This window comes from Cebus imitator, unplaced genomic scaffold (assembly GCF_001604975.1).
Source record: "Cebus imitator isolate Cc_AM_T3 unplaced genomic scaffold, Cebus_imitator-1.0 Scaffold302, whole genome shotgun sequence".
Lineage (NCBI taxonomy): Eukaryota > Metazoa > Chordata > Mammalia > Primates > Cebidae > Cebus > Cebus imitator.
In genome coordinates this window covers 833,597-852,647 of record NW_016107617.1, presented here as the reverse complement: position 1 = coordinate 852,647, position 19,051 = coordinate 833,597, and the positions used below count along the sequence as shown (strand labels likewise).

Sequence of the window (19,051 nt, the reverse complement as noted above, 5' to 3'; positions counted from 1 at the left end):
CAGCACTGTAGTATTATCCAAAATAATTTTAGAACATTTTAAAAATAAAACACCTCACAAAATAGATGAGTGTAGTTTTTCATACTGCCAAAGTTTTTTGGTTTTTGTTTTTTACTGGATTTGGGACATTTACACTTATTATCCAGGGAAAAACAGCAGAGTGCATGCCAGTGTGTTTCAAGTTATCTGCTCACAAGAATCATTTGGGCACTTGTTATAAATACAGCCCCTAAGATTCTTTTTCAGGATATTAATATTTATAAAGTCAGGAATGGAAAGGGGGAATTTGTGTTGTCTCAGGGAATTCATAAGACCTGGCATGTTGAAAACACTGTAATGGTGAAGAGTAAGGATGATGGAGTCATCTAGTATGGGCTCAAATCACGCTTGTAACTCTTGCAAGCTGGAGGTAAGCTATTGAACCTTGTCAAGCCTCAAATGTCACTTGCCATGAGTACCATTTCTTGCTGGTGTTCTTTTTCTCTTCTCTTGAAGAATCTACCTGATTCACCTTCTTATTTCTTATGTTACAGATAGAAGACATGCAGTGGGGTAAAGGAGTCCGAGAGATACCCCCCTCAGTGTGCACACTACCATGTAAGCCTGGACAGAGAAAGAAGACACAGAAAGGAACTCCTTGCTGTTGGACCTGTGAGCCTTGTGATGGTTACCAGTATCAGTTTGATGAGATGACATGCCAACATTGCCCCTATGACCAGAGGCCCAATGAAAATCGAACTGGTTGCCAGGATATTCCCATCATCAAACTGGAGTGGCACTCCCCCTGGGCTGTGATTCCTGTCTTCCTGGCAATGTTGGGGATCATTGCCACCATCTTTGTCATGGCCACTTTCATCCGCTACAATGACACGCCCATTGTCCGGGCATCTGGGCGGGAGCTCAGCTATGTTCTTTTGACAGGCATCTTTCTTTGCTACATCATCACTTTCCTGATGATTGCCAAACCTGATGTGGCAGTATGTTCATTCCGGCGTGTTTTCTTGGGCTTGGGTATGTGCATCAGTTATGCAGCCCTTTTGACGAAAACAAATCGGATTTACCGCATATTTGAGCAGGGCAAGAAATCAGTGACAGCTCCCAGACTCATAAGCCCAACATCGCAACTGGCAATCACTTCCAGTTTAATATCAGTTCAGCTTCTAGGTGTTTTCATTTGGTTTGGTGTTGATCCACCCAATATCATCATAGACTATGATGAACATAAAACAATGAACCCTGAGCAGGCCAGAGGAGTTCTCAAGTGTGACATTACAGATCTCCAAATCATTTGCTCCTTGGGATATAGCATTCTTCTCATGGTCACATGTACTGTGTATGCCATCAAGACTCGGGGTGTACCAGAGAATTTTAATGAAGCCAAGCCCATTGGATTCACTATGTACACGACATGTATAGTATGGCTTGCCTTCATTCCAATTTTTTTTGGCACTGCTCAATCAGCGGAAAAGGTAAGTGAAAATGCATATCATAACATGTTTTTCAAAAATGTGTTTATTTTTGTAAGTGCTGAAACTAAATTGATTGCATAAAGTAAGAAGTTTTGTATATGCAGAATGGTATTCCCACGAGTAGAGAACTAACTCAAGCCTTAGTAGGCTTCAGTGCTACAAGAATCTAAAACTTTGCCACATTCATTCCACTGGAAACCAACCAGATGTAGCCTTTTCAAATTAACATTTATTATAGCATTATTAAATGTAATGAGAGATTATCTAGCATAAAATTGTCTAATCTACCTAAAACAACTCTTCATAATCACTCATTCCCCACCTTTTCTACTTACACACATATTTTGAGGGGATGGGAAAAGAGGAGCACAGTATCTTCTCTTCCAGGTGGGAATGTGTGATGGTCATTACTATCACCAGTGTAAATGTTCTCTCTCTCTTCCTAGTGGCTACCTAGGCTATCACTGTCCATTGGATCTAGTACTCAAGCTATACAACAAAGTAGAGGTGCCCAGTTGTATATGTACAATATATACCCAGATGGGTGAATATAGGAAAGATTTGGTTAGCATTTCACCATAGGCTCCCTACAACTAGATAGACATTAATCACGTCCAGCAATTCAGAGTGAGATCAGAGGTGCAACTTTCTAAAAAAAGGAAGAGGCAGTATTTGGTGTAGAGGGAGTATCATCAAGCTGTGCAAATCTGTGGCCAACATATTTGCTAGTGCACATGCACCTTCAAGGTAGTTATAAATCTTGTGAATCTTTGATTTAGACAGCCCTATGGCATTGCTTCTAGGCATGATTCTTATACATGACTGTAGTGTTGTATAATATCAACTCTAATATATTGATACTGATAAGATATGGTATCTTTCACTCAATGTAGGCAGCTCTGGCAGGTTGGTACACCTGTGACTTACAGTTCTAACTGACACATTCTGCACAAGAGGGTCTAGGGATAGTTTGACTAGATGTTAGGGCATTGGGGCTCTAGTCTGGTTCCATGTTACTTTGGGCAAATCTCTGAAACATTCAGGGACTTTAATGGGAAAACAGGGATTGGCTTAGGCTGTCTAAAAATTTGCAACAAGTCTGTGTATCCAGAAATTAGATTAATCTAGTTTTTCATTGTTACCTCTGTTCATATAATCATGCAAAGGATTAATGGCATTTTACTAATTTCCCAACTGAAAAGATATATTTTACCTAAATTATATAATTCACAGGCTATAATTTTAAACCATGTTTTTAAAAAAGTAAATTTTCATGAAACCATACAGAATTCTAAAATCAAGGACAGTGAATGATTCCAGATTATGGTTTTAGTCATAAAGTAGTTTAGAGAAAGTTCTTCTAAAATATATGCTCAATAAGCATAGCATGTTTCAATTTCATAATGCATGTTTACTGTCTGTGAAACCAACTTGAATATCATTTTATTTTGTCTATTCCTGAGCCACAGAAATAGTAAAATATGAGTTAGAGTAGTAAAATACAATAGAGTGAAGAAAAAATAGGTATATGCCAGTAAGTTGATAACTATTCAAATTTTTATAGGGAATGATGAGTATCATAAAAGCCCATGGAGATAATAATTATTTTCTTATTAAAACAACTCAATGCCTCATGCAACAAGTTAAAGACATTAAAACCTTTCCCGTAAGTTTATTCTTGTGGAATGTAAGAAGTAAAAATAATTATAGTGGTTTTATAGATGAGTCTGATTATAATGCCTATTTGACAATATATGTCTCTATCATTTCATTGTTCATTTCTAGTCATGATTATGGATCTTTCAGTAAGGTCACAGGCATAATTTACACATTCATTTAAAAACCTGAAAATGAAACAAGGTATCAGGAGTTGAATTCTAGTTGTTCTAGAGAACACTATGTTTGTGGAATTGGAGTGTGGGGAAATTTAAGCTGTCTTCGAGAAGTGTGCTTTTTATCCTAGAGTTTTAGAAGGAACGTATTTTTCTTTGTGTATTCTCGATGGGTTATGAAGTTTTATGTGGTTGATTGACACAATTAAAGGTATAGAACTGCCAAATGGGAACACTAAATTATATAAAAATGCACATGAACTTATCATAGGCATATGGCTAGAGAAGTATGAACAACCAATGAGAAAATACCAGTGCATATACATGAAACTATGGCATTTAAATTTTGGAAAGTGGCAAATTATCAAATGTAACAAGGAGATCATAGCAAAAGGGATTTTTGCCAAGCCAGCAACCTACAGAATCACAACATTCTCATTTTTGTTTAGACCTAACAGTTTAAGTATTTTAAGTCAAAGAATTATATTATAACAGAAAAAATAAAATTAGGCAGTGAGTTCAATAATAACAATTTACTGTTGCAAGAAATTGAATTTATATTGATTATGCTGGGAATATCTGTAAAAATTTCTGTCAAATTTATTAGCACAACATAAAGAGCAAGCAGTGTTCTTTCTCTTATTTTTTTTGTGTGAAATATTAACCCCCATGAAGTTTATTTTTGCTTTTGTTAAGGAGGATACAGGAGACCACTGCTATATTGTTTTATCACTGTTAACCCCATGACTTCTAGAATGAGCATCTCACCTCATGGCCAGGGATGGAAATGGTGAACTTTAACCACAAGAGACTGATTCCTGCTTCAGGAATATTTAGGTGACTGTAATGATGCAAGAACACACTAAAACTGGTACATTAATAGCACAGTAGACGCTGGCTGGCCCAATGTGATGTGATAACATCCCATTATTTTGTTGAAGACTAGAATGCTTTCTATAAAAAGCAAAAGCTTGCCTTCTGGTTGTATCTGTATGGGGAGTTGCACATCTAGAAAAAGAAGTATGCTTTAGATAGGGAAAATACAGGCTACCCTGTTGAAATCTGAAAAAGTCTATAGATGATATGTTCATCTAGAGCTTTCTAGCCAGTTGTTGCCAGATGAGCTTTTTAGGCGAGTTAACATATCCTTATACACAGGCAGGGAGACAATGCTTTTGCAATATAACTCTACAAAGGGAATATAGATCTTGATACATAATGAATGGAATCAGAGGTTCTCAGAGGTCTTTCTTTGTGTATAAGTGTGTTTGTTTAGATAGGAGGATGGTGAGATGAGGAAAAACAAAAAGATTGAGGCAACTGAAGAGCAGAGAAAATTGCTAAAATGGAATAGTTGCTTGAAGAAAGAATCATGTCCTCTAAAATGGCACCCACAGGCCACTGTTCTGTGCATATTATAACAGAACCAGGGTACAGTGCAAAACTTAAAAACTTAATTTGATTTCCACTGGAGCATTCAGTCACTAAATGACCAAACTGGGGCAATTATTGGCTAACTTTCAGCCAGTTAAGGGTTCTTATCTCAGTGGTTCTTCAAATTGTGTTCGTGATCATCCCCTGAGGAATTTTTTTAACAGATTATTGCATGTCTCCCCAACCCTGTAATCCCCTACTGGTTGACTGGTCTAGAATGGGGCATAGAACTATTCATTTTTCTTTTCTTTTGTTCAGGAAAAATTATTTTATTTTTAAAGTTGTAATTGACATAATAATTGTACATATTTGTAGCAGTTGTGAATGGTAGTTCGTTCTTGATTTGGCTCTCTTTAAGTCTGTTATTGGTATATAGGAATGCTTGTGATTTTTGCACATTGATTTTGTATCCTAAGACTTTGCTAAAGTTGCTTATCAGTTTCAGGAGATTTGGGGCTGAGACAAGGGGGTCTTCTAGATATACGATCATGTCATCTGTAAATAGAGACAATTTGACTTCCTCCTTTCCTATTCGAATACCCTTTATTTCTTTTTCTTGCCTGATTGCTCTGGCTAGAGCTTCTAGTACTATATTGAATAGGAATGGTGAGAGAGGGCATCCTTGTCTAGTGCCAGATTTCAAAGGGAATGCTTCCAGTTTTTGCCCATTCAGCATGATATTGGCTGTTGGTTTGTCATAAATAGCTTTTATTATTTTGAGCTACGTTCCGTCAATACCTAGTTTATTGAGGGTTTTTAGCATAAAGGGCTGTTGAATTTTGTCAAAGGCCTTCTCTGCACCAATTGAGATAATCATGTGGTTTTTGTCTTTGGTTCTGTTTATGTGGTGAATTACGTTTATAGACTTACGTATGTTGAACCAGCCTTGCATCCCCGGGATGAAGCCTACTTTATTATGGTGGATAAGCTTTTTGATGTGCCATTGCAATCGGCTTGCCAGTATTTTATTGAAGATTTTTGCATCTATGTTCATCATGGATATTGGCCTGAAGTTTTCTTTTCTTGTTGAGTCTCTGTCGGGTTTTGGTATCAGGATGATGTAGGGACATGGATGAACCTGGAAACCATCATTCTCAGCAAACTGACACAAGAGCAGAAAATCAAACGCCGCATGTTCTCACTCATAGGCAAGTGTTGAACAATGAGAACACATGGACACAGGGAGGGGAGCACTACACACTGGGGTCTGTTGGGGGAAAATGGGGGAGGGTCAGTGGGGGTGGGGAGTTGGGGACAGATAACATGGGGAGAAATGCCAGATATAGGTGAAGGGGAAGAAGGCAGCAAATCACACTGCCATGTGTGTACCTATGCAACAATCTTGCATGTTCTTCACATGTACTCCAAAACCTAAAATGCAATAAAAACAAAAACAAACAAAAAAATAATTGTATATATTTATAGGGTACAATTTGATGTTTTAATGCATGTAGATGATATAATCATCAAATTGGGATAATTACCATATCTTTAAACATTTGTCATTTTTTAATTTTAATTTTAAATTTATTATACTTTAAGTTCTGGGGTACATGTGCAGAACGTGCAGGTTTATAACATAGGTATACACATGCCATGGTGGTTTGCTGCCCTGTCATCTACATTAGATATTTCTCCTAATGCTATTCCCCCCCAATCCCCTTGTCCCCTGCTATTCCTCCCCTAGCCCTCTACCCCTCAACAAGTGTGTGATGTTCCTCTCCCTGTGTCCATGTGTTCTCATTGTTCAATATCCACTTATGAGTAAGAATACGTGGTGTTTAGTTTTCTATTCTTGTGTCATTTTGCTGAGAATGATGGTTTTCAGTTTCATCCTTTTTTTATGGCTGCATAGTATTCCATAGTGTATATGTGCCACATTTTCTTTATCCAGTCTATCATTGATGGACATTTGGGTTGTTTCCAAGTCTTTGCTTTTGTGAACTATGTCATTATAAACATAAGTATGCATGTGTCTTTATAATAGAATGATTTCTAATCCTTTGTATTTACCCAGTAATGGGATTGCTAGGTCAAATGGTATTTCTATTTCTAAATCCTTGAGGCATCCTCACACTGTCTTCCATAATGGTTGAACTAATTTATATTCTCACTTTTCAAGCTTTATGGAAAAATGCCAACGGACGCCAACCATGCTTTTTAAAAGCCTCACTACTTTCTTCCCATTTACAGAAGACATCCTGTAAATATTTACTTGATTCTTAATTTCAGAACCTTTGGGAATAAATTAACTCTCATTTCAAGCAAAGGGGAGGTCCAGAAATCAAGGAACCAGGAGATCAGAAAGACACTAACCCACAGTCAAAGACAAAGTCAAGGATTAGAATATTTGAATGAAACATCACTCCCAAGTCTTGAGCCAGAGACAATTAAAAAGTCAGGACCAAGTCCCTGGCCTTGGGACCAGAGATAGATAGTGACAGAGTAGGTAGACAGTGGTGTTCCCCAGGGGTATTTTGGAGGAGCTGAGAATATAGGCCAAGAACTTTTGATCTTCTGCATGTAACAGCTCCTCAGAATCGGAACACAAAGTAAAATCTGCCTAGAACTAATACAGGGATCAGAAATATTGGGCAGGTAGATAAAGGTTTCTTTTACATGCCCAAGGCAGACATCACTAATCAATTATGGCATACTTCCCCTGTGCCCTGGTATGGTCTTTAAATCTTTTTCAACGCAGTTTTAAGACAAGGACTATTAACAGAATAGAACTGGAATGAATTTGAGATCCATATGCTATTTCTGATTTAGTTTCAGATTCTTGATACCACGTCCCATTCAGCTATTTGCTCTCATTGGGTGAAAAACAATGATAGTTTTTATAAAGATTACTCTACTTAAAGAATAGTCAAAGAATTGGGGTGTGCTTTAATTCTTTTGTTTGTTTGTTTTATTTCTGATTACAAACTTTTTTTGTTAAATTGCCAAATTCCATCCAGCAAGGGGCAGCCCTAGTTCTCTAAGGAAGTTATATATTAGTTTATGCTTCTGTACTATTTGATTTGATTAAAATTTTATCATGGTCTTTCAGTAATTAAACTTAAAATGACAAAACATGTACTCTGCCCCTGGTACTCTGTTTAGGACTGTGATGCAGAGATAAAGAAAACTGTTCTTTTCCATTAGGAACTAATAAACTAATGGTCAACATAGGTCTTCAAACAAATATTGAATCAGTAAAAAATATTACAGTTGTAGCACAAAGAATAAAGGAAAGGCACACGGAGAAAGAGCTTCCACTTAGGCTTCACAGACAATATGACAAGTGGAATTGTCATATTTAGAGAAAGTTTAGAGGCAGAGAAAGTAGCATGACAATGTAGTAAGAAATTATATCACATGTTAAAAAGGGTGGGAGGTTTACAACACATAACACAGAGAGGAGACAGATTGCACTTACACAACTTTGACTCTTGTAAAATGTGAGAGTATAATAACCAGAACTAATGAAACTCATTTTATGTGCAAATTTTGGAACAATGTGAACCCCACTGTTTCTCTCCCAAATTAAACTTTGGCAAGAGTCATATCTTTTTCATGTGGTGGGCCAAGTTAATTTAAAATATTCTAGCTTGTAAGCTGAAGCATCTCTTTGTCTACCTTAAGAGGAAATATGGACTTACATGCATGTTGAATTCTGCATGGTCTTTCCTCTGATGCAATCCACCACCCTCTGGTTTTGTGGGGCTGGACTTTATAGCAGAGGCAAAGATGTAGTAAAAAGCAACAAAAGCCAAATTGTGAAGAGCTCCGTTTTACTTTTCTCCTTGAATCTTTAAAGAGTCAGCAGAAGTTTCTAAATGTAGGAGAAACGTGAGCATAGTGTATTTTGAAATGAGAATTTTAGAGACAGTGCTTGAAGATGAACAAGGGGGAAAAGCAGCTAGATGTAAGAAAACAAGTTGAGTATCTATTATAATAATTTGACAAAAGATAGATAGCACTGGTTTGAAGAAGTCCTTCAAACCAGGGATGGGAAAGGATGGAGTAGCTTTGAAAGCTATTTTGGACTTTTTAAGCATTAAAAAAATATGTGAATTATGTTGATTTGTTATGTCAATAGAAATACATTTTGAAAATTTGTTTAATTCTGAAAATAACATTGCCCACTATTTAATCTTTTTTTTTTCTTTAATCAACAACTAAGCAAAGAAAGATAACTCTCATTATCCTACACCCTAGAGATAATCAATGGCCAATCATCCGGTGGTAACATCTAGCCATATAAACATATGCACATTTACACACATACCCAAAATTATTTGAAAACAAAAATCCATATTTTCTCTTCTACTGTGCTTAGTAAGAACCTTCACCTTGCTTTGGAACACAGGAGTGAGGGGTGTCCCAGTGCATAGTTTTTGCTGATGCCATTTGTGCACTCATGCCGTGATAGGAACTCATACTGATTTAGAGATCTTGCTTCTGCTGTTTGGTTTTGTCTGTTCATGTTCCTACCAGATGCCTATGAAACTATTTCCTTTCTGTTGCCTGCTGTGACCTTGGTGATAACTGAGCTTCTCTCTAAACAGCTGTCAGAAACCAGCTGTTTACAAGGCTGGTGTTAGCCAGTGGCTTGGGATAGTCCAGTTCTCTTTCTTCCTGCCATAATGCATCAGCTAATTTCAGATTCAGCTACTTGGGATAATTGGAGTCTCAGCCATCTTGGACCATTGCTCCAGCTAGAACAGCCACTTCAGCAGGTAAAAATAAATGGCCTTTATAAAACTGAACGGAACTAGAACTAAAAAGGGAATAACTTACTACATTACAAGAAAGGCTTTAATCACTGGAAGTTTGAACATAGTGATACTCAGAAAGAGAAATCCCTGCTAAATGAGAAGACTCAACAACAGACCTTGAATCTCCCCGCCACCTCCCATGGAGAGCTCCCTGGAGCTCACTTTTCCCCATAGGTGTCTTGCGTTTTGAGAACTCAGCCACTAAGAGACACAGACATAGGGACCCAGGCCTTACATTTATAAGCAGAACTAGGATAAACTAACACATCTCTGTTCTCTAGCTTTTCTCAAAGCATCAGAAATCATCTCTCATTTTCAGAAAGAATCTCTCTCAAAGCACAGGAAACCATAACAGAGCATGGTCTGCTAATGGGCAGTCAGGGGTCTGTTAAACTCTGGGCTCAATAGATATAGGTCACAATACTGGCCCAACTGTGAATTCTTTCCAGCCTCTTTTGCCTTCTTTTCTTCTGGTCCTAGAAGCTGGTTTTGGGGGGCATTTTATTTAACCCCACTATCCTATACTGCTTTGAGCCTAATCATTGTACATTCTGGGTGTATCACTTAACTTATTTGGTCTTCACTTCTTTCCTCTTCACCATGGGTCTATTCATTTCTACCTCTACGTTTAAGAGAAAATAAAATATTTAAATTGCTTAGCGTACAAATTGAAAAGACTGATGATACAAGATGATAATGAGGATAAAGAACAGCCAGAACACTCATATAGTGCCAGTAGGAATATAAAATGTGGTACAACTGCTTTGGAAAACAGCTTGCCAGGTATTTTAAAAATTAAATATAAACCTACCATACTGCTCCAGCCATTCATCTTATGTATTTTACCCAAGAGAAAAGAAATAGTGTATTTATATAAAGACCTGTACGTGAGGTTTGTGTTTTGTTTTGTAGCTTTATTTCTAACAGCCCCACCCTGAAAATAACCCAAGTGTTCCTGAAAACGTAAATAGATAAAAAATTGGGGGTGGGTTTATCCACAAAATGGAATACTACTCTGCAGTAAAAAGCCATGGACCAGGCTGAGAGCATGGCTCATGCCTGTAATCCCAGCACTTTGGGAGGCTGAGGCGGGGGCATCACCTGAGGTCAGGAGTTCAAGACCACCCAGGCCAACATGGGGAAACCTCATCTCTACCTAAAATACTAAAATTAGCTTGATGTGGTGGTTCATGTCTGTAATCCCAGCTACTTGGGAGGCAGATGCACAAGAGTTGCTTGAATCCAGGAGACAGAGCTTGCAGTGAGCTGAGATCACGCCACTGCACTCCAGCATGGGCAACAGAGCCAGACTCAATCTCAAAAAAATAAATAAATAAATAAAAAGCAATGGATCATTGATGCATTCACCAGCATGGATAAATCTCAAAATAATGCTGATTAAGGCCAGGCGCAGTGCCTCACACCTGTAATCCCAGCACTTTGGGACTTTGGGAGGCCGAGGTGGGTGGATCACCTGAGGTCAGGAGTTCAAGACCAGCCTGGTCAATATGGCGAAACCTTGTCTCTATTAAAAGTACAAAATTAGCCAGGCGTGGTAGTGGGTTCCTGTAATTCCAGCTACTCAGGAGGCTGCAGCAGAGAATAGCTTGAACCAGGGAGGCAGAGGTTGCTGTGAGCTGAGGTCACAGCACTGCACTCCAGCCTGGGTGACAAGAGTGAGACTCTGTCTTGGAAAAAAAAAAAAAAATGCTGATTAAAAGACCACAGACATAAAGGAACATATAATGTATGATTCAATTTATATCAATTTTTAATTACTCAAATTAATCTATAGTGACAGAATAGTTGTTGCCTATAAATAAGCAGAGAAGGGCTGATAAATTACAAAGGGCATGAGAAAATTTTGGGGGTAATATGGGTTCACTCTCCTGCTTGTGGTGATGGGTTCACAGATATATAAGTCAAAATTGATCAATTTGCATACTTCAACATGAATAGTTCATTATATATTTATTATATCTCCATAAGCCCATTACAAATTGCTTTATTCAGAAACCCTTCTCTTTCTCTCCTCTTCCTCTTTTTTTCTTGAAATGTAATCATTAAGTGGCCTTATGCCAACTGGCCTGTTTGCCCAGTACTGAACCTAGAAATATATTTGTAATGATATTAGAATTGTGCAAATGAGAGTATGTAAAGCTCTTTAAACATTTTCTACCTGGTAAATGCTCAGTAAAGGATAACTTTATTCTTCTACCCTAGGTTCCCCTTAGCAAAATATGTCTATCTAGGCATTGGCAGCAAAATATGTCCCCAGAAGGTAAAATAGTCATATATCTGAGGTAACTGTCAGTAGAGGCTGTGTTTTAAGTTAGTGGGACTGTAAGAGCTGACACTGGAGAGGTGGATAGAGATAAAGCCCTGGAAGACCCTGTGTGCCCTATTTAGGAGCCTGGAGTTTATTTTTCAAACAAGGGGAGAAGTGTTCCAATGGCTTATGGGACAGTGTGCGACACGCTTGGGCTTACGCTTTAGAAAATTACTCATTGCGACTGGGCGCGGTGGCTCAAGCCTGTAATCCCAGCACTTTGGGAGGCCGAGGCGGGTGGATCACGAGGTCAAGAGATCGAGACCATCCCGGTCAACATGGTGAAACCCCGTCTCTAATAAAAATACAAAAAATCAGCTGGGCATGGTGGCGCGTGCCTGTAATCCCAGCTACTCAGGAGGCTGAGGCAGGAGAATTGCCTGAACCCAGGAGGCGGAGGCTGCGGTGAGCGGAGATCGCGCGAAACTGTCTCAAAAAAAAAGAAAAGAAAAGAAAATTACTCATTGCTTATAAGTAAGGAATTGCTTGACAGTTAAGATGTGAAATTTTACCCTGGGAAGACAGGCAGTGGCTACCAGTCATGATTTAAATGGACTTTCTTTATCCTCATAGTTTTAGACCCAGGTTAGCGCACAACCTCAAGGGTGAGAAAGAATGAGAATAGTCTCTTGGAGCAAAAATTGAATCAGAGCTGGAAGTCACCTATAGCACCTTTACTTCCCCCGTCAGAAAGAGGCCAGCAAACCCCTTATACCAAAGAACATTAGATGACAACTCAGCATATGATCTTCCTCTCATCTCTGCTTCATAGGACGTTTGGTGGGGAGGAAACGTGAACGAGGGCTTCAGTCTATACCCTTCCTCCCCAAGTAAAGCATGAGACTTTGGAATGAGACTGAAACACCATGATAATGTTTGTATATTACAGGGAATCATAAGAATTGTGGTTGAAGAGTATCCGTATACTAGAAATACTGCCCATATACAGCCTTCCTTGTTTTGGTATATTCTCACTGCATTACCACAACACTAGTGTCTTCTGAGTATAATGGATCCCTGGCTATTAAACTGCAAGCAGTCCCTAATGAACAAAGCTATCCTTAAATGAGTGGCACTTGGGGTGTAAGAGTTCAGGGCACACGCCACCTGCTCTGGAGTTACACACCTTCAGATGGCTCAGCTTGTTACCTTTTATAATACATTTGGTTGCTCTCTACCAACCCAGCTCAGGACCACATTTTGCTCTCTTGGTCTGACTGGATTTGGCCATAAAGGTTTCTGGTCATAAGCCATTGAGAGGTGAGCAACCTCAAATAAATAGGCATCCAATTGCAGTCTTCAAGGACGAACCCAGTGGAATATCCCAACTCAACAAAAGCCACATTTTCCATCTAAGTCTCATGTACATGATGGTGTTGGGGAAGTAAAAGGGTTACAGATAGTCAATAGAGAGATCATAGAGAAAGGTATATTGTGGCAAGGAATGTAAAAGACAGGTTAATGCCACTAATCTCATTGATAGCAGTCCCCTGAGGCTCTCAATGTCTCTGTATACCTGAAGGAGGAAACTCACTCAGTGAGTCATCAGTAGAAATCTGTTGGTGGACAAATGAATGACTGAAACAAAACATCCCATTTTCCTTCTCATATTGCAGGCTCTTCATCCTCACTTTCAACTTAGATGTGATCTCACGTTAGTGATTTATCACTTGCAAAGGACTTAGATTGTTTCCAAAGAGCCTTGATTTACACATAAGGAGTCAGTTGTTCACACCTAGGAGATTCTGGCTAACAGACCCAAAGCCCTAGATCAGATTGTAATGATTCGGTTTTAGCATCAAGGCCCAATATTTGGGCTGGAAAAATCTGCCTTCCAATTCTATCAATTCTGTTGTGTTTCTCTGGTAACCTTCCCAGTTCCCTGTCAAAGTGACTAGGTTGAGGCATCATGGCCAAATTACATTGTTGATGAGGTGAAGGCTGCTGCCTGGTGTTACACCAAATGCCAGGTGAATGGAGTCCTTGGTTTTAACCCAGCCACCAGATCATTATCTTTTTGTTTTATGTTTTAGATCTTGAAGTATGGAAGTATCCTGTACATTATTATTATTTTTTTATTGTACTTTAACTTCTGGGTACAGGTGTAGATCTTGCAGGATTGTTGCATAGGTACATACATGCCATGGTGGTTTGCTGTCTCCATCCCCCATCACCTACATTAGGCATTTCTCCCAATGTTACCCCTCCCCAACCTTCCCATCCCCTGCTGTTCCTCCCCTAGCCCCCCAACCCCCATGTTCCCCTCCCTGTGTCCATGTGTTCTCATTGTTCAACACCTGCCTATGAGTGAGAACATGCTATGTTTGGTTCTCTGTTCTTGTGTCAGTTTACTGAGAATAATGGTTTCCAGATTCATCTGTGTCTTTACAAAATGAACTCATCATTTTTTATAGCGGCACTCCCTGGTGTATATGTGCCACATTTTCTTTGTCCAGTCTGTCATTCGTGGGCATTTGGGTTGGTTCCAGGTGTTTGCTATTGTAAACAGTGCCACAATGAACATATGTATGCATGTGTCTTTATAATAAAATGATTTATAATCCTTTGGGTATATACCCAGTAATGGGATTGCTGGGTCAAATGGAATTTCTATTTCTAGATCCTTGAGGAATCACCACACTGTCTTCCACAAGGGTTGAACTAAGTTACACTCCCACCAACAATATAAAAATAGTTCCAGTTTCTCCACAGTGCCTCCAGCATGTGTTATCTCCAAATTTTTTAATAATTGCCATTCTAACTGGCATGAGATGATATCTCAATGTGGTTTTGTTTTGCATTTCTCTAATGACCTGGGATGATGAGCATTATTTTCATGTTTCTTGGCCTCATAAATGTCTTCTTTTGAAAAGTATCTGTTTATATCCTTCACCCACTTTCTTATGGAGTTGTTTGGTTTTTTTCTTGTATATTAGTTTTAGTTCTTTGTAGATTCTGGATATTAGTCCTTTGTCAGACGGGTAGCTTGAAAAAAATTTTCCCATTCTGTTGGTTGCTGGTTCACTCTGATGATTGTTTCTTTTGCTGTGCAGAAACTTTTAAGTTTCATTAGATCCCATTTGCCTATTTTGGCTTTTGTTGCCATTGCTTTTGGTGTTTTTGTCATGAAGTCCTTGCCTATGCCTATGTCCTGAATGGTATTCTTAGGTTCACCTCTAGGGTTTTTATGGTGTTAGGTCTTATGCTTAAATCTTTAATCCATCTGAAGTAAATTTTAGTGTAAGGTATAAAGAAGGGGTCTAGTTTTAGCTTTCTACACATGGCTAGCCAGCTTTCCCAATACCATTTATTAAACAGGGAATTCTTTCCCCATTGTTTGTTTTTCTCAGGTTTGTCAAAGATCAGATGGTTTTAGATGGGTGGCATTACTTCTGAGGCCTCTGTTCTGTTCCATTCATCTATGTCTCTGTTTTGGTACCAGTACCACACTGTTTTGATTACTGTAGCCTTGTAGTATAGTTTGAAATTAGGTAGCATGATGCATCCGGCTTTGTTCTTTGTCTTGAAGACAAAGATTAGGATTGTCTTGACTATGAGGGCTCTCTTTTGGTTCCGTATTAAGTTTACAGTCATTTTTTTCCAGTTCTGTGCAGAAGATCAGTGGTAGCTTGACGGGGATAGCACTGAATATATAAATTACCTTGGGCGGTATGGCCATTTTCACAATATTAATTTTTCCTAACCATGAGCACGGAACGTTTTTCCATCTGTTTGTGCCCTCTCTTACTTCCTTGAGCAGTAGTTTGTAGTTCTCCTTAAAGAGATCCTTCACATCTTTTGTTGTAATCCTAGGTATTTTATTTTCTTTGTAGCAATTGTGAATGGGAGTTCACTCATGATTTGGCTCTCTGTTTGTCTGTTATTTGTGAATGCTTGTGGTTTTTGCAGTCTGATTTTGTATACTGAAACTTTGCTGATGTTGCTTATCAGCCTAAAGAGATTTTGGTCTGAAAGGATGGGTTGTTCTAAATATTACAATCATGTTGTCTACAAATAGAGAAAATTTGACTTCCTCTTTTCCTAACTGAATACGCTTAGTTTCTTTTTCTTGCCTGATTGCTCTGGCTAGAACTTCCAATACTATACTGAATAGGAACTGGGAGAGACAGCATCCTTGTCTAGTGCCAGTTTTCAAAGGAAATGCTTACAGTTTTTGCCCATTCAGTATGATATTAGCTGTGGGTTTGTCATAAATAGCTTTTATTATTTTGAGATACATTCCATCTATACCTAGTTTATTGAGAGTTTTTAGCATAAAGGGCTGTTGAATTTTTTTTGAAGGCCTTCTCTGCATCTGTTGAGATGATCATATGGCTTTTGTCTTTCGTTCTGTTTATGTGATGGATTATGTTTATATATTTGTGTATGTTGAGCCAGCCTTGTACCCCTGGGATGAAGCCTACTTGATTGTGGTGCATAAGCATTTTGATTGGCTGTTGGATTCAGTTTGCCAGTATTTTATTGAAAATTTTTGCATCAATGTTCATCATGGATATTGGCCTGAAGTTTTCCTTTTAAGTTCTGTCTCTGCCAGGTTTTAGTATCAGGATGATGTTGGTCTCATAAAATGAGTTAGGGAGGATTCTTTCTTTCGGTATTGTTTGGAATAGTTTCAGAAGGAATAGTACCAGTTCCTCTTTGTATGTCTGGTAGAATTCGGCTGCAAACCCATCTGGACCTGGACTCTTTTTAATAGCCTGGACTCAATTAATAGCCTACTAGGCTATTAATTGCTGCCTCAACTTCTAACCTTGTTATTGGTATATTCTGGGATTCAATTTCTTCCTGGTTTAGTCTTGGGAGGATGTAAGTGTTTAGTAATTTATCCATTTCTTCCAGATATACTGGTTTGTGTGAATAGAGTTGTTTGTAGTAATCTCTGTTGGTAGTTTGTATTTCTGTGGAATCAGTGGTGATATCCCCTTTATCATTTTCTATTGTATCTATTCAATTCTTCTCTCTTTTCTTTTTGATTAGTCTGGCTAGCAATCTGTCTATTTTGTTGATCTTTTCAAAAAACCAACTCCTGGGTTTATTGATATTTTGAAGGATTTTTGTGTCTCTATCTCCGTCAGTTCTGTTCTGATCTTAGTAATTTCTTGTCTTCTGCTAGCTTTTGAATTTGTTTGATCTTGCTTCTCTAGTTCCTGTAATTGTGACAATAGGGTGTTGATTTTAGATCTTTCCTTGCTTCTCATATGGGCATTTATTGCTATGTAAATTTCCCTGTAGATACTGCCGTAAACGTGTCCCAGAGATTCTGGTACATTGTGTCTTCATTCTTACTGGTTTCAAAGAACATCTTTATTTCTGCCTTCATTTCATTGTTTATCCAGTCATCATTCAGAAGCAAGTTGTTCAGCTTCTATGTAGTTGTGTGGTTTTGAGTGAGTCTTTTAATCCTGAGTTCTAATTTGATTGCACTGTGGTCTGAGAGTCTGGTTGTTATGATTTCTGTTATTTTGCATTTGCTGAGGAGTGATTTGCTTCCAATTATGTAGTCAATTGTAGAGTAAGTGTGATGTGGTGCTGAGTAGAATGTATATTCTGTGGATTTGGGGTGGAGAGTTCTGTAGATGTCTATTAGATCTGCCAGGTCCAGATCTGCATTCAAGTCCTGGATATCCTTGTTGATTTTCTGTCTCATTGATCTATCTAATATTGGCAGTGAAGTGTTAAAGTCTCCCACTGTTATTGTGTGGGCATCTGAATCTCTTTGCAGATCATTAAGAACTTGCTTTATGTATCTGGGTGCTCCTATATTGGGTGCATATATATTTAGGATAGTTAGCTCTTCTTGTTGCATTGATCCTTTACAATTATGTAATGCCCTTGTCTCTTTTGATCTTTTTTGGTTTTAAGTCCATTTTATCCAAGACTAGGATTACAATATCTGCTTTTTTTTCCCTCTCTCTCTTCATTTGCTTGGTAAATCTTCTTCCATCCCTTTATTTTGAGTCTATATGTGTCTTTGTACACGAGATGGGTCTCCTGAATACACCACACCGATGGGTCTTGACTTTTTATCCAGTTTGCCAGTCTGTGTCTTTTGATTGGGGCATTTAGGCCATTTACATTTAATGTTAATATTGTTGGGTATGAATTTGTTCCCACCATTTTGTTACTAGCTGGTTGTTTTGCCCATTAGTTGGTGCAGTTTCTTCATTGCGTTGTTGATCTTTACCATTTGGTATGTTTTTGCAGTGGCTGGTACTGGTTAATCCTTTCCACATTAGGACTTCCTTCAGGAGCTCTTGTAAGGCATGTCTGGTGGTGACAAAATCTCTCAGCAATTGCATGTCCTTAAAGGATTTCATTTCTTCTTCACTTATGAAGCTTAGTTTGGCTGGATATGAAATTCTAGGTGGAAAGTACTTTTCTTTAAGAATGTTGAATATTGACCCCCACTCTCTTCTGGCTTGTAGGGTTTCTGCCAAGAGATACGCTGTGAGTCTGATGGGCTTCCCTTTGTGGGTAACCCAATCTTTTTCTCTGGCTACCCTTAGCGTTTCTTCCTTCATTTCAACCCTGGTGAATCTGACGATTATCTGCCTTGGGGTTGGTCTTCTTGAGGAATATTTTTGTAGTGTTCTCTGCATTTTTTGGATTTAAATATTGGCCTGCCTTGCTAGGTTGGGGAAGTTCTTCTAGATAATATCTTGAAGAGTGTTTTTCGACTTGGATTCATTCTCCCTGTCACATTCAGGTATACTGATCAAATGTAGATTAGGTCTTTTCACATAATCCCATATTTCCTGGAGGCTTTGTTCATTTCTTTTCACTCTTTTTTCTCTAATCTTGCCTTCTTGTTTTATTTCATTGAGTTGATCTTCAGTCTCCGATATCCTTTCTTCTGCTTGATTGAGTCAGCTATTGAAACTTGTGTATGCTTCGTGAAGCTCTCATACTGTGTTTTTCAGCTCCATCAAGTGTTTATGGTCTTCTCTAAGCTGGTTATTCTAGTTAGCATTTTGTCTAACCTTTGTTCAAGGTTTTTAGTTTCTTTGCATTGGGTTAGAACATGCTTCTTTAGCTCAGAGAAGTTTGTGATTACTCACCTTCTGAAGTGTGCTTCTGTCAATTCATCAAACTCATTCTCCATTCTGCTGGTGAGGAGTTGTGATCCCTTAGAGGAGAGGCGTTCTGGTCTTTGATGATTTCATCCTTTGTACACTGGTTTCTTCCCATCTTCATGGATTTATC

At 38.4% G+C, this 19,051-nt stretch overlaps 1 protein-coding gene across 3 annotated transcripts in view; it reads left to right on the top strand.

Moving 5' to 3' along the window:
* Window positions 1-19,051, top strand: part of GRM7 (glutamate metabotropic receptor 7) — an 879,080-nt gene that overhangs the window by 704,381 nt on the left and 155,648 nt on the right. For all 3 annotated transcript variants that reach the window (XR_005196076.1, XM_017502857.2, XM_017502854.2), the window contains exon 8: window positions 534-1,469. Coding sequence is in view for 2 of the 3 variants with exons in the window: in XM_017502857.2 (XP_017358346.1) it covers window positions 534-1,469 (936 nt within the window). In the remaining variant the exon portion in view is untranslated. The remainder of the gene's footprint in view (window positions 1-533; window positions 1,470-19,051) is intronic.